This window comes from Vanderwaltozyma polyspora, genomic scaffold, assembly GCF_000150035.1.
Source record: "Vanderwaltozyma polyspora DSM 70294 KpolScaffold1054 genomic scaffold, whole genome shotgun sequence".
Taxonomy (NCBI): Eukaryota; Fungi; Ascomycota; class Saccharomycetes; order Saccharomycetales; family Saccharomycetaceae; genus Vanderwaltozyma; species Vanderwaltozyma polyspora.
In genome coordinates, this window is record NW_001834677.1 from 169,293 (window position 1) to 185,309 (window position 16,017).

General features: G+C 46.2%; 1 protein-coding gene and 1 further gene across 1 annotated transcript, besides 2 other annotated features; both read left to right on the plus strand.

Annotated features, from left to right (window-relative positions):
* Positions 1-1,006: 1,006 nt before the first annotated feature.
* Kpol_1054p64 (uncharacterized protein) lies at positions 1,007-6,388 on the plus strand (the record flags this gene model as incomplete). The annotated part of the gene is made up of 1 exon (XM_001645823.1): positions 1,007-6,388. A coding segment is annotated over one exon (5,382 nt), but the record flags the coding sequence as incomplete, so codon positions are not given.
* Positions 6,324-13,238: a sequence feature (similar to hypothetical protein; correction of possible frameshift sequencing error).
* Kpol_1054p65 lies at positions 6,324-16,017 on the plus strand (the record flags this gene model as incomplete).
* Positions 13,240-16,017: a sequence feature (similar to hypothetical protein; correction of possible frameshift sequencing error).

The window sequence follows — 16,017 nt, forward strand, 5'->3', positions numbered from 1 at the left end:
AAAAAATGATAGTTATCATAATGACATAAAATATTATTGTTCTTCTAGATGAATACTTTGTGTATAAACCATAACATCAATAGTATAGCTTTCCCATGTACTGCATTTTCGAGTCAAATTTCTTGTTCTAGGGTATTCAACTGTATAATAAACTATTTCGTAATAAATATAGACAATGTTCACCTCCTCAAGTCCTAAAGAACAGGGATATTGCTATATTAACATGCACATTTATGCAATAATCGATCAACGTTTTAGAATTTCGGAAAAATATTTTTCACTGGTCACTGCAACTACGAAAATATTTACTCGTATCAATTGATATATGTTATATTGGCAAACCTCCCCGAAAAACAGTCTTACAGATATCTTGTTTAATAATGCATACGTAAGTCAGTCTTGCTACTATTCATGTTATCATACAATGCTTGTTCGAAGTATGTTAAATATTTTAAAAGATGGAATATTACTAGCATCCTTTTTAAGAGTAATCTGTCTCTAGAGAATCTTAGAGAAATCATTTTTAGTAATTCTAATTTCCACCTGTTCACCAAGGGATCCTTTCTCTACCGCATACACAAAATTTGTTACCGGACCTTATGCATATCCACTTTTTTGAATTATTAATTTTCTTAGTTCAAATGAGTGCATATAACTAAATCTCCAAATTTATCAATAAATTGTTTCCTTTATTAGATTCTTGCATTAAATATCATACTTCTATTAAGCACTTTACTCGAATAATATTAAAACTATTTTAACAGAAGAAACTTTTGCAGAGATTCCATTATGAACGTGATAAAATCCTCAAATATTTTACATCATAAACATTACTATATAAGAGACGAATTGTGATGACAGAAATAATGAACATTTTTTACTTTGTATCAATCAAATAGCAAAACAGCTAAAAGATAAAAATAGTCGATCAAACAATTCAAAAAGAATGAAGTTTCAAAATTATTTTTACTTAAGTATATTATTGCTATTTATCCATTTAGGACTAGTAAATAGTAAACCACAAGTATATAAAACTCAACCTTGGACAGGTCTATACCGCACAACATTCTACATTGAATATTATACCGTTTACAGACACCACTATTTTAAGAGAATTGTGACAGTCTATCATATTGGGACTCCGGGTATCCACATTTCCGAAACAATCACCTCCTATCAAAGTAACATCAATACTAAATCTACTTCCATTAATGTAAGAACAGTTCCAGGTTACAATGGTCACAAGTACACATACTATTATACAGAAATCATATATATCCCAAAAAAATTATCAACAACAACAATCTATACTAGTGTTTCAACCTACACTGGAACAACATTGCAAACTGTGAAAACCATAACAAAAGTAGATAATGGAGCAAATGGAATAACAACACTTTATGAATACATTGTAGAACTCGCACATCCACCACCACTGCCAAAACCTTATACAACTAAAATTAAAAAACCTACAACTACTATTACGGAAATAATATCCTTTTACAGCACTACCAATGCCGCCGGTAAAAAAATATTAAGCTCAACAATATACACCATAAAACCTCTATCAGTTCCAGCTGCTTACACAACCGAAGTAGTATCAGGATCATCCACTGCTACCGAAGTCGTTTCCTTCTACAGCACCACCAATTCCGCTGGTGACGAAGTTCTGGCTTCTACCACCTACACCCTAGGTCCTCTATCAGTTCCAGCTGCTTACACAAGCGAAGTAGTATCAGGATCATCTACTGCTACAGAAGTCGTATCCTTCTACAGCACCACCAATTCCGCTGGTGACGAAGTTGTGGCTTCTACCACCTACACCCTAGGTCCTCTATCAGTTCCAGCTGTTTACACAACCGAAGTAGTATCAGGATCATCTACCGTTACCGAAGTCGTTTCCTTCTACAGCACCACCAATTCCGCTGGTGACGAAGTTCTGGCTTCTACCACCTACACCCTAGGTCCTCTATCAGTTCCAGCTGTTTACACAACCGAAGTAGTATCAGGATCATCTACTGCTACAGAAGTCGTTTCCTTCTACAGCACCACCAATTCCGCTGGTGACGAAGTTGTGGCTTCTACCACCTACACCCTAGGTCCTCTATCAGTTCCAGCTGTTTACACAACCGAAGTAGTATCAGGATCATCTACTGCTACAGAAGTCGTTTCCTTCTACAGCACCACCAATTCCGCTGGTGACGAAGTTCTGGTTTCTACCACCTACACCCTAGGTCCTCTATCAGTTCCAGCTGTTTACACAACCGAAGTAGTATCAGGATCATCTACTGCTACAGAAGTCGTTTCCTTCTACAGCACCACCAATTCCGCTGGTGACGAAGTTGTGGCTTCTACCACCTACACCCTAGGTCCTCTATCAGTTCCAGCTGTTTACACAACCGAAGTAGTATCAGGATCATCTACTGCTACAGAAGTCGTTTCCTTCTACAGCACCACCAATTCCGCTGGTGACGAAGTTCTGGTTTCTACCACCTACACCCTAGGTCCTCTATCAGTTCCAGCTGTTTACACAACCGAAGTAGTATCAGGATCATCTACTGCTACAGAAGTCGTTTCCTTCTACAGCACCACCAATTCCGCTGGTGACGAAGTTCTGGTTTCTACCACCTACACCCTAGATCCTCTATCAGTTCCAGCTGTTTACACAACCGAAGTAGTATCAGGATCATCTACTGCTACAGAAGTCGTATCCTTCTACAGCACCACCAATTCCGCTGGTGACGAAGTTGTGGCTTCTACCACCTACACCCTAGGTCCTCTATCAGTTCCAGCTGCTTACACAAGTGAAGTAGTATCAGGATCATCTACTGCTACAGAAGTCGTATCCTTCTACAGCACCACCAATTCCGCTGGTGACGAAGTTCTGGCTTCTACCACCTACACCCTAGGTCCTCTATCAGTTCCAGCTGTTTACACAACCGAAGTAGTATCAGGATCATCTACCGTTACCGAAGTCGTTTCCTTCTACAGCACCACCAATTCCGCTGGTGACGAAGTTCTGGTTTCTACCACCTACACCCTAGATCCTCTATCAGTTCCAGCTGTTTACACAACCGAAGTAGTACCAGGATCATCTACTGCTACAGAAGTCGTATCTTTCTACAGCACCACCAATTCCGCTGGTGACGAAGTTCTGACTTCTACCACCTACACCCTAGGTCCTCTATCAGTTCCAGCTGTTTACACAACCGAAGTAGTATCAGGATCATCTACTGCTACAGAAGTCGTTTCCTTCTACAGCACCACCAATTCCGCTGGTGACGAAGTTGTGGCTTCTACCACCTACACCCTAGGTCCTCTATCAGTTCCAGCTGTTTACACAACCGAAGTAGTATCAGGATCATCTACTGCTACCGAAGTCGTATCTTTCTACAGCACCACCAATTCCGCTGGTGACGAAGTTGTGGCTTCTACCACCTACACCCTAGGTCCTCTATCAGTTCCAGCTGTTTACACAAGCGAAGTAGTATCAGGATCATCTACTGCTACCGAAGTCGTATCCTTCTACAGCACCACCAATTCCGCTGGTGACGAAGTTGTGGCTTCTACCACCTACACCCTAGGTCCTCTATCAGTTCCAGCTGCTTACACAAGTGAAGTAGTATCAGGATCATCTACTGCTACAGAAGTCGTTTCCTTCTACAGCACCACCAATTCCGCTGGTGACGAAGTTGTGGCTTCTACCACCTACACCCTAGGTCCTCTATCAGTTCCAGCTGTTTACACAAGCGAAGTAGTATCAGGATCATCTACTGCTACAGAAGTCGTATCTTTCTACAGCACCACCAATTCCGCTGGTGACGAAGTTCTGGTTTCTACCACCTACACCCTAGGTCCTCTATCAGTTCCAGCTGTTTACACAACCGAAGTAGTATCAGGATCATCTACCGTTACCGAAGTCGTTTCCTTCTACAGCACCACCAATTCCGCTGGTGACGAAGTTCTGGTTTCTACCACCTACACCCTAGATCCTCTATCAGTTCCAGCTGTTTACACAACCGAAGTAGTATCAGGATCATCTACTGCTACAGAAGTCGTATCCTTCTACAGCACCACCAATTCCGCTGGTGACGAAGTTGTGGCTTCTACCACCTACACCCTAGGTCCTCTATCAGTTCCAGCTGTTTACACAACCGAAGTAGTATCAGGATCATCTACTGCTACAGAAGTCGTTTCCTTCTACAGCACCACCAATTCCGCTGGTGACGAAGTTCTGGTTTCTACCACCTACACCCTAGGTCCTCTATCAGTTCCAGCTGCTTACACAAGTGAAGTAGTATCAGGATCATCTACTGCTACAGAAGTCGTATCTTTCTACAGCACCACCAATTCCGCTGGTGACGAAGTTGTGGCTTCTACCACCTACACCCTAGGTCCTCTATCAGTTCCAGCTGCTTACACAAGTGAAGTAGTATCAGGATCATCTACTGCTACAGAAGTCGTATCCTTCTACAGCACCACCAATTCCGCTGGTGACGAAGTTCTGGCTTCTACCACCTACACCCTAGGTCCTCTATCAGTTCCAGCTGCTTACACAAGCGAAGTAGTATCAGGATCATCTACTGCTACAGAAGTCGTATCCTTCTACAGCACCACCAATTCCGCTGGTGACGAAGTTGTGGCTTCTACCACCTACACCCTAGGTCCTCTATCAGTTCCAGCTGCTTACACAACCGAAGTAGTATCAGGATCATCTACTGCTACAGAAGTCGTATCTTTCTACAGCACCACCAATTCCGCTGGTGACGAAGTTCTGGCTTCTACCACCTACACCCTAGGTCCTCTATCAGTTCCAGCTGTTTACACAACCGAAGTAGTATCAGGATCATCTACTGCTACAGAAGTCGTTTCCTTCTACAGCACCACCAATTCCGCTGGTGACGAAGTTGTGGCTTCTACCACCTACACCCTAGGTCCTCTATCAGTTCCAGCTGTTTACACAACCGAAGTAGTATCAGGATCATCTACTGCTACCGAAGTCGTATCCTTCTACAGCACCACCAATTCCGCTGGTGACGAAGTTCTGGCTTCTACCACCTACACCCTAGGTCCTCTATCAGTTCCAGCTGCTTACACAAGCGAAATAGTATCAGGATCATCTACTGCTACAGAAGTCGTATCCTTCTACAGCACCACCAATTCCGCTGGTGACGAAGTTGTGACTTCTACCACCTACACCCTAGGTCCTCTATCAGTTCCAGCTGTTTACACAACCGAAGTAGTATCAGGATCATCTACCGTTACCGAAGTCGTTTCCTTCTACAGCACCACCAATTCCGCTGGTGACGAAGTTGTGGCTTCTACCACCTACACCCTAGGTCCTCTATCAGTTCCAGCTGTTTACACAACCGAAGTAGTATCAGGATCATCTACTGCTACAGAAGTCGTATCCTTCTACAGCACCACCAATTCCGCTGGTGACGAAGTTGTGGCTTCTACCACCTACACCCTAGGTCCTCTATCAGTTCCAGCTGTTTACACAACCGAAGTAGTATCAGGATCATCTACTGCTACAGAAGTCGTATCCTTCTACAGCACCACCAATTCCGCTGGTGACGAAGTTCTGGTTTCTACCACCTACACCCTAGGTCCTCTATCAGTTCCAGCTGTTTACACAACCGAAGTAGTATCAGGATCATCTACCGTTACCGAAGTCGTTTCCTTCTACAGCACCACCAATTCCGCTGGTGACGAAGTTCTGGTTTCTACCACCTACACCCTAGATCCTCTATCAGTTCCAGCTGTTTACACAACCGAAGTAGTATCAGGATCATCTACTGCTACCGAAGTCGTATCTTTCTACAGCACCACCAATTCCGCTGGTGACGAAGTTGTGGCTTCTACCACCTACACCCTAGGTCCTCTATCAGTTCCAGCTGTTTACACAACCGAAGTAGTATCAGGATCATCTACTGCTACCGAAGTCGTATCCTTCTACAGCACCACCAATTCCGCTGGTGACGAAGTTGTGGCTTCTACCACCTACACCCTAGGTCCTCTATCAGTTCCAGCTGCTTACACAAGTGAAGTAGTATCAGGATCATCTACTGCTACAGAAGTCGTATCTTTCTACAGCACCACCAATTCCGCTGGTGACGAAGTTCTGACTTCTACCACCTACACCCTAGGTCCTCTATCAGTTCCAGCTGCTTACACAACCGAAGTAGTATCAGGATCATCTACTGCTACAGAAGTCGTATCTTTCTACAGCACCACCAATTCCGCTGGTGACGAAGTTGTGGCTTCTACCACCTACACCCTAGGTCCTCTATCAGTTCCAGCTGTTTACACAACCGAAGTAGTATCAGGATCATCTACTGCTACAGAAGTCGTATCCTTCTACAGCACCACCAATTGGCGCTGGTGACGAAGTTGTGGCTTCTACCACCTACACCCTAGGTCCTCTATCAGTTCCAGCTGTTTACACAAGCGAAGTAGTATCAGGATCATCTACTGCTACAGAAGTCGTATCTTTCTACAGCACCACCAATTCCGCTGGTGACGAAGTTCTGACTTCTACCACCTACACCCTAGGTCCTCTATCAGTTCCAGCTGCTTACACAACCGAAGTAGTATCAGGATCATCTACTGCTACCGAAGTCGTATCCTTCTACAGCACCACCAATTCCGCTGGTGACGAAGTTCTGGCTTCTACCACCTACACCCTAGGTCCTCTATCAGTTCCAGCTGCTTACACAAGCGAAGTAGTATCAGGATCATCTACTGCTACAGAAGTCGTATCCTTCTACAGCACCACCAATTCCGCTGGTGACGAAGTTGTGACTTCTACCACCTACACCCTAGGTCCTCTATCAGTTCCAGCTGTTTACACAACCGAAGTAGTATCAGGATCATCTACCGTTACCGAAGTCGTTTCCTTCTACAGCACCACCAATTCCGCTGGTGACGAAGTTGTGGCTTCTACCACCTACACCCTAGGTCCTCTATCAGTTCCAGCTGTTTACACAACCGAAGTAGTATCAGGATCATCTACTGCTACAGAAGTCGTATCCTTCTACAGCACCACCAATTCCGCTGGTGACGAAGTTCTGACTTCTACCACCTACACCCTAGGTCCTCTATCAGTTCCAGCTGCTTACACAAGCGAAGTAGTATCAGGATCATCTACTGCTACCGAAGTCGTATCCTTCTACAGCACCACCAATTCCGCTGGTGACGAAGTTGTGGCTTCTACCACCTACACCCTAGGTCCTCTATCAGTTCCAGCTGCTTACACAAGTGAAGTAGTATCAGGATCATCTACTGCTACAGAAGTCGTATCCTTCTACAGCACCACCAATTCCGCTGGTGACGAAGTTCTGACTTCTACCACCTACACCCTAGGTCCTCTATCAGTTCCAGCTGTTTACACAACCGAAGTAGTATCAGGATCATCTACTGCTACAGAAGTCGTTTCCTTCTACAGCACCACCAATTCCGCTGGTGACGAAGTTGTGGCTTCTACCACCTACACCCTAGGTCCTCTATCAGTTCCAGCTGCTTACACAAGCGAAGTAGTATCAGGATCATCTACCGTTACCGAAGTCGTTTCCTTCTACAGCACCACCAATTCCGCTGGTGACGAAGTTCTGGTTTCTACCACCTACACCCTAGATCCTCTATCAGTTCCAGCTGTTTACACAACCGAAGTAGTATCAGGATCATCTACTGCTACAGAAGTCGTATCCTTCTACAGCACCACCAATTCCGCTGGTGACGAAGTTGTGGCTTCTACCACCTACACCCTAGGTCCTCTATCAGTTCCAGCTGTTTACACAACCGAAGTAGTATCAGGATCATCTACCGTTACCGAAGTCGTTTCCTTCTACAGCACCACCAATTCCGCTGGTGACGAAGTTGTGGCTTCTACCACCTACACCCTAGGTCCTCTATCAGTTCCAGCTGTTTACACAAGCGAAGTAGTATCAGGATCATCTACTGCTACAGAAGTCGTATCCTTCTACAGCACCACCAATTCCGCTGGTGACGAAGTTCTGGCTTCTACCACCTACACCCTAGGTCCTCTATCAGTTCCAGCTGTTTACACAACCGAAGTAGTATCAGGATCATCTACTGCTACAGAAGTCGTATCCTTCTACAGCACCACCAATTCCGCTGGTGACGAAGTTCTGACTTCTACCACCTACACCCTAGGTCCTCTATCAGTTCCAGCTGCTTACACAACCGAAGTAGTATCAGGATCATCTACTGCTACCGAAGTCGTATCCTTCTACAGCACCACCAATTCCGCTGGTGACGAAGTTGTGGCTTCTACCACCTACACCCTAGGTCCTCTATCAGTTCCAGCTGTTTACACAACCGAAGTAGTATCAGGATCATCTACTGCTACAGAAGTCGTATCCTTCTACAGCACCACCAATTCCGCTGGTGACGAAGTTGTGGCTTCTACCACCTACACCCTAGGTCCTCTATCAGTTCCAGCTGTTTACACAACCGAAGTAGTATCAGGATCATCTACTGCTACAGAAGTCGTTTCCTTCTACAGCACCACCAATTCCGCTGGTGACGAAGTTCTGGTTTCTACCACCTACACCCTAGATCCTCTATCAGTTCCAGCTGCTTACACAACCGAAGTAGTATCAGGATCATCTACTGCTACAGAAGTCGTATCCTTCTACAGCACCACCAATTCCGCTGGTGACGAAGTTGTGGCTTCTACCACCTACACCCTAGGTCCTCTATCAGTTCCAGCTGTTTACACAACCGAAGTAGTATCAGGATCATCTACTGCTACAGAAGTCGTTTCCTTCTACAGCACCACCAATTCCGCTGGTGACGAAGTTGTGGCTTCTACCACCTACACCCTAGGTCCTCTATCAGTTCCAGCTGTTTACACAACCGAAGTAGTATCAGGATCATCTACCGTTACCGAAGTCGTATCCTTCTACAGCACCACCAATTCCGCTGGTGACGAAGTTCTGACTTCTACCACCTACACCCTAGGTCCTCTATCAGTTCCAGCTGTTTACACAACCGAAGTAGTATCAGGATCATCTACTGCTACAGAAGTCGTATCCTTCTACAGCACCACCAATTCCGCTGGTGACGAAGTTGTGGCTTCTACCACCTACACCCTAGGTCCTCTATCAGTTCCAGCTGTTTACACAACCGAAGTAGTATCAGGATCATCTACTGCTACAGAAGTCGTTTCCTTCTACAGCACCACCAATTCCGCTGGTGACGAAGTTCTGGTTTCTACCACCTACACCCTAGATCCTCTATCAGTTCCAGCTGTTTACACAACCGAAGTAGTATCAGGATCATCTACTGCTACAGAAGTCGTATCCTTCTACAGCACCACCAATTCCGCTGGTGACGAAGTTGTGGCTTCTACCACCTACACCCTAGGTCCTCTATCAGTTCCAGCTGTTTACACAACCGAAGTAGTATCAGGATCATCTACCGTTACCGAAGTCGTTTCCTTCTACAGCACCACCAATTCCGCTGGTGACGAAGTTCTGGTTTCTACCACCTACACCCTAGATCCTCTATCAGTTCCAGCTGTTTACACAACCGAAGTAGTATCAGGATCATCTACTGCTACAGAAGTCGTTTCCTTCTACAGCACCACCAATTCCGCTGGTGGCGAAGTTGTGGCTTCTACCACTTACACCCTAGGTCCTCTATCAGTTCCAGCTGTTTACACAACCGAAGTAGTATCAGGATCATCTACTGCTACAGAAGTCGTTTCCTTCTACAGCACCACCAATTCCGCTGGTGACGAAGTTGTGGCTTCTACCACCTACACCCTAGGTCCTCTATCAGTTCCAGCTGTTTACACAACCGAAGTAGTATCAGGATCATCTACTGCTACAGAAGTCGTATCCTTCTACAGCACCACCAATTCCGCTGGTGACGAAGTTCTGGTTTCTACCACCTACACCCTAGGTCCTCTATCAGTTCCAGCTGCTTACACAACCGAAGTAGTATCAGGATCATCTACTGCTACCGAAGTCGTATCCTTCTACAGCACCACCAATTCCGCTGGTGACGAAGTTGTGGCTTCTACCACCTACACCCTAGGTCCTCTATCAGTTCCAGCTGCTTACACAAGCGAAGTAGTATCAGGATCATCTACTGCTACAGAAGTCGTATCCTTCTACAGCACCACCAATTCCGCTGGTGACGAAGTTGTGGCTTCTACCACCTACACCCTAGGTCCTCTATCAGTTCCAGCTGTTTACACAACCGAAGTAGTATCAGGATCATCTACTGCTACAGAAGTCGTTTCCTTCTACAGCACCACCAATTCCGCTGGTGACGAAGTTCTGGTTTCTACCACCTACACCCTAGGTCCTCTATCAGTTCCAGCTGTTTACACAACCGAAGTAGTATCAGGATCATCTACTGCTACAGAAGTCGTATCCTTCTACAGCACCACCAATTCCGCTGGTGACGAAGTTGTGGCTTCTACCACCTACACCCTAGGTCCTCTATCAGTTCCAGCTGTTTACACAACCGAAGTAGTATCAGGATCATCTACTGCTACAGAAGTCGTATCCTTCTACAGCACCACCAATTCCGCTGGTGACGAAGTTGTGGTTTCTACCACCTACACCCTAGGTCCTCTATCAGTTCCAGCTGTTTACACAACCGAAGTAGTATCAGGATCATCTACTGCTACAGAAGTCGTATCCTTCTACAGCACCACCAATTCCGCTGGTGACGAAGTTGTGGTTTCTACCACCTACACCCTAGGTCCTCTATTAGTTCCAGCTGTTTACACAACCGAAGTAGTATCAGGATCATCTACTGCTACAGAAGTCGTTTCCTTCTACAGCACCACCAATTCCGCTGGTGACGAAGTTCTGGCTTCTACCACCTACACCCTAGATCCTCTATCAGTTCCAGCTGTTTACACAACCGAAGTAGTATCAGGATCATCTACTGCTACAGAAGTCGTTTCCTTCTACAGCACCACCAATTCCGCTGGTGACGAAGTTCTGGTTTCTACCACCTACACCCTAGGTCCTCTATCAGTTCCAGCTGTTTACACAACCGAAGTAGTATCAGGATCATCTACTGCTACAGAAGTCGTTTCCTTCTACAGCACCACCAATTCCGCTGGTGACGAAGTTCTGGTTTCTACCACCTACACCCTAGATCCTCTATCAGTTCCAGCTGTTTACACAACCGAAGTAGTATCAGGATCATCTACTGCTACAGAAGTCGTTTCCTTCTACAGCACCACCAATTCCGCTGGTGACGAAGTTCTGGTTTCTACCACCTACACCCTAGATCCTCTATCAGTTCCAGCTGCTTACACAAGTGAAGTAGTATCAGGATCATCTACTGCTACAGAAGTCGTATCCTTCTACAGCACCACCAATTCCGCTGGTGACGAAGTTGTGGCTTCTACCACCTACACCCTAGGTCCTCTATCAGTTCCAGCTGTTTACACAACCGAAGTAGTATCAGGATCATCTACTGCTACAGAAGTCGTTTCCTTCTACAGCACCACCAATTCCGCTGGTGACGAAGTTGTGGCTTCTACCACCTACACCCTAGGTCCTCTATCAGTTCCAGCTGTTTACACAACCGAAGTAGTATCAGGATCATCTACCGTTACCGAAGTCGTATCCTTCTACAGCACCACCAATTCCGCTGGTGACGAAGTTCTGACTTCTACCACCTACACCCTAGGTCCTCTATCAGTTCCAGCTGTTTACACAACCGAAGTAGTATCAGGATCATCTACTGCTACAGAAGTCGTATCCTTCTACAGCACCACCAATTCCGCTGGTGACGAAGTTGTGGCTTCTACCACCTACACCCTAGGTCCTCTATCAGTTCCAGCTGTTTACACAACCGAAGTAGTATCAGGATCATCTACTGCTACAGAAGTCGTTTCCTTCTACAGCACCACCAATTCCGCTGGTGACGAAGTTGTGGCTTCTACCACCTACACCCTAGGTCCTCTATCAGTTCCAGCTGTTTACACAACCGAAGTAGTATCAGGATCATCTACTGCTACAGAAGTCGTATCCTTCTACAGCACCACCAATTCCGCTGGTGACGAAGTTGTGGCTTCTACCACCTACACCCTAGGTCCTCTATCAGTTCCAGCTGTTTACACAACCGAAGTAGTATCAGGATCATCTACTGCTACAGAAGTCGTTTCCTTCTACAGCACCACCAATTCCGCTGGTGACGAAGTTGTGGCTTCTACCACCTACACCCTAGGTCCTCTATCAGTTCCAGCTGTTTACACAACCGAAGTAGTATCAGGATCATCTACCGTTACCGAAGTCGTTTCCTTCTACAGCACCACCAATTCCGCTGGTGACGAAGTTCTGGTTTCTACCACCTACACCCTAGATCCTCTATCAGTTCCAGCTGTTTACACAACCGAAGTAGTATCAGGATCATCTACCGTTACCGAAGTCGTTTCCTTCTACAGCACCACCAATTCCGCTGGTGACGAAGTTCTGGTTTCTACCACCTACACCCTAGATCCTCTATCAGTTCCAGCTGTTTACACAACCGAAGTAGTATCAGGATCATCTACTGCTACAGAAGTCGTATCCTTCTACAGTACCACCAATTCCGCTGGTGACGAAGTTGTGGTTTCTACCACCTACACCCTAGGTCCTCTATTAGTTCCAGCTGTTTACACAACCGAAGTAGTATCAGGATCATCTACTGCTACAGAAGTGGTATCCTTCTACAGCACCACCAATTCCGCTGGTGACGAAGTTCTGGTTTCTACCACCTACACCCTAGGTCCTCTATCAGTTCCAGCTGCTTACACAACCGAAGTAGTATCAGGATCATCTACTGCTACCGAAGTCGTATCCTTCTACAGCACCACCAATTCCGCTGGTGACGAAGTTGTGGCTTCTACCACCTACACCCTAGGTCCTCTATCAGTTCCAGCTGCTTACACAAGCGAAGTAGTATCAGGATCATCTACTGCTACAGAAGTCGTATCCTTCTACAGCACCACCAATTCCGCTGGTGACGAAGTTGTGGCTTCTACCACCTACACCCTAGGTCCTCTATCAGTTCCAGCTGTTTACACAACCGAAGTAGTATCAGGATCATCTACTGCTACAGAAGTCGTTTCCTTCTACAGCACCACCAATTCCGCTGGTGACGAAGTTGTGGCTTCTACCACCTACACCCTAGGTCCTCTATCAGTTCCAGCTGTTTACACAACCCGAAGTAGTATCAGGATCATCTACCGCCGTTGCAGATAGGTGGTTTCTTTATACAGCCCCCCCAATTCCCGCTGGTGACGAAGTTCTGGTTTCTACCACCTACACCCTAGATCCTCTATCAGTTCCAGCTGTTTACACAACCGAAGTAGTATCAGGATCATCTACTGCTACCGAAGTCGTATCTTTCTACAGCACCACCAATTCCGCTGGTGACGAAGTTGTGGCTTCTACCACCTACACCCTAGGTCCTCTATCAGTTCCAGCTGTTTACACAACCGAAGTAGTATCAGGATCATCTACTGCTACCGAAGTCGTATCCTTCTACAGCACCACCAATTCCGCTGGTGACGAAGTTGTGGCTTCTACCACCTACACCCTAGGTCCTCTATCAGTTCCAGCTGCTTACACAAGTGAAGTAGTATCAGGATCATCTACTGCTACAGAAGTCGTATCTTTCTACAGCACCACCAATTCCGCTGGTGACGAAGTTCTGACTTCTACCACCTACACCCTAGGTCCTCTATCAGTTCCAGCTGTTTACACAACCGAAGTAGTATCAGGATCATCTACTGCTACAGAAGTCGTTTCCTTCTACAGCACCACCAATTCCGCTGGTGACGAAGTTGTGGCTTCTACCACCTACACCCTAGGTCCTCTATCAGTTCCAGCTGTTTACACAACCGAAGTAGTATCAGGATCATCTACTGCTACCGAAGTCGTATCTTTCTACAGCAACACCAATTCCGCTGGTGACGAAGTTGTGGCTTCTACCACCTACACCCTAGGTCCTCTATCAGTTCCAGCTGTTTACACAACCGAAGTAGTATCAGGATCATCTACTGCTACAGAAGTCGTATCTTTCTACAGCACCACCAATTCCGCTGGTGACGAAGTTGTGGCTTCTACCACCTACACCCTAGGTCCTCTATCAGTTCCAGCTGTTTACACAACCGAAGTAGTATCAGGATCATCTACCGTTACCGAAGTCGTATCCTTCTACAGCACCACCAATTCCGCTGGTGACGAAGTTCTGGCTTCTACCACCTACACCCTAGGTCCTCTATCAGTTCCAGCTGTTTACACAACCGAAGTAGTATCAGGATCATCTACTGCTACAGAAGTCGTATCCTTCTACAGCACCACCAATTCCGCTGGTGACGAAGTTGTGGCTTCTACCACCTACACCCTAGGTCCTCTATCAGTTCCAGCTGTTTACACAACCGAAGTAGTATCAGGATCATCTACTGCTACAGAAGTCGTATCCTTCTACAGCACCACCAATTCCGCTGGTGACGAAGTTGTGGCTTCTACCACCTACACCCTAGGTCCTCTATCAGTTCCAGCTGCTTACACAACCGAAGTAGTATCAGGATCATCTACTGCTACAGAAGTCGTATCTTTCTACAGCACCACCAATTCCGCTGGTGACGAAGTTGTGGCTTCTACCACCTACACCCTAGGTCCTCTATCAGTTCCAGCTGTTTACACAACCGAAGTAGTATCAGGATCATCTACTGCTACAGAAGTCGTTTCCTTCTACAGCACCACCAATTCCGCTGGTGACGAAGTTGTGGCTTCTACCACCTACACCCTAGGTCCTCTATCAGTTCCAGCTGTTTACACAAGCGAAGTAGTATCAGGATCATCTACTGCTACAGAAGTCGTTTTCTTCTACAGCACCACCAATTCCGCTGGTGACGAAGTTGTGGCTTCTACCACCTACACCCTAGGTCCTCTATCAGTTCCAGCTGTTTACACAACCGAAGTAGTATCAGGATCATCTACTGCTACAGAAGTCGTTTCCTTCTACAGCACCACCAATTCCGCTGGTGACGAAGTTCTGGTTTCTACCACCTACACCCTAGGTCCTCTATCAGTTCCAGCTGTTTACACAACCGAAGTAGTATCAGGATCATCTACCTTTACCGAAGTCGTTTCCTTCTACAGCACCACCAATTCCGCTGGTGACGAAGTTCTGGTTTCTACCACCTACACCCTAGATCCTCTATCAGTTCCAGCTGTTTACACAACCGAAGTAGTATCAGGATCATCTACTGCTACAGAAGTCGTATCCTTCTACAGCACCACCAATTCCGCTGGTGACGAAGTTGTGGTTTCTACCACCTACACCCTAGGTCCTCTATTAGTTCCAGCTGTTTACACAACCGAAGTAGTATCAGGATCATCTACTGCTACAGAAGTGGTATCCTTCTACAGCACCACCAATTCCGCTGGTGACGAAGTTGTGGCTTCTACCACCTACACCCTAGGTCCTCTATCAGTTCCAGCTGTTTACACAACCGAAGTAGTATCAGGATCATCTACTGCTACAGAAGTCGTTTCCTTCTACAGCACCACCAATTCCGCTGGTGACGAAGTTGTGGCTTCTACCACTTACACCCTAGGTCCTCTATCAGTTCCAGCTGTTTACACAACCGAAGTAGTATCAGGATCATCTACTGCTACAGAAGTCGTTTCCTTCTACAGCACCACCAATTCCGCTGGTGACGAAGTTGTGGCTTCTACCACCTACACCCTAGGTCCTCTATCAGTTCCAGCTGTTTACACAACCGAAGTAGTATCAGGATCATCTACCGTTACCGAAGTCGTATCCTTCTACAGCACCACCAATTCCGCTGGTGACGAAGTTCTGACTTCTACCACCTACACCCTAGGTCCTCTATCAGTTCCAGCTGTTTACACAACCGAAGTAGTATCAGGATCATCTACTGCTACAGAAGTCGTATCCTTCTACAGCACCACCAATTCCGCTGGTGACGAAGTTGTGGCTTCTACCACCTACACCCTAGGTCCT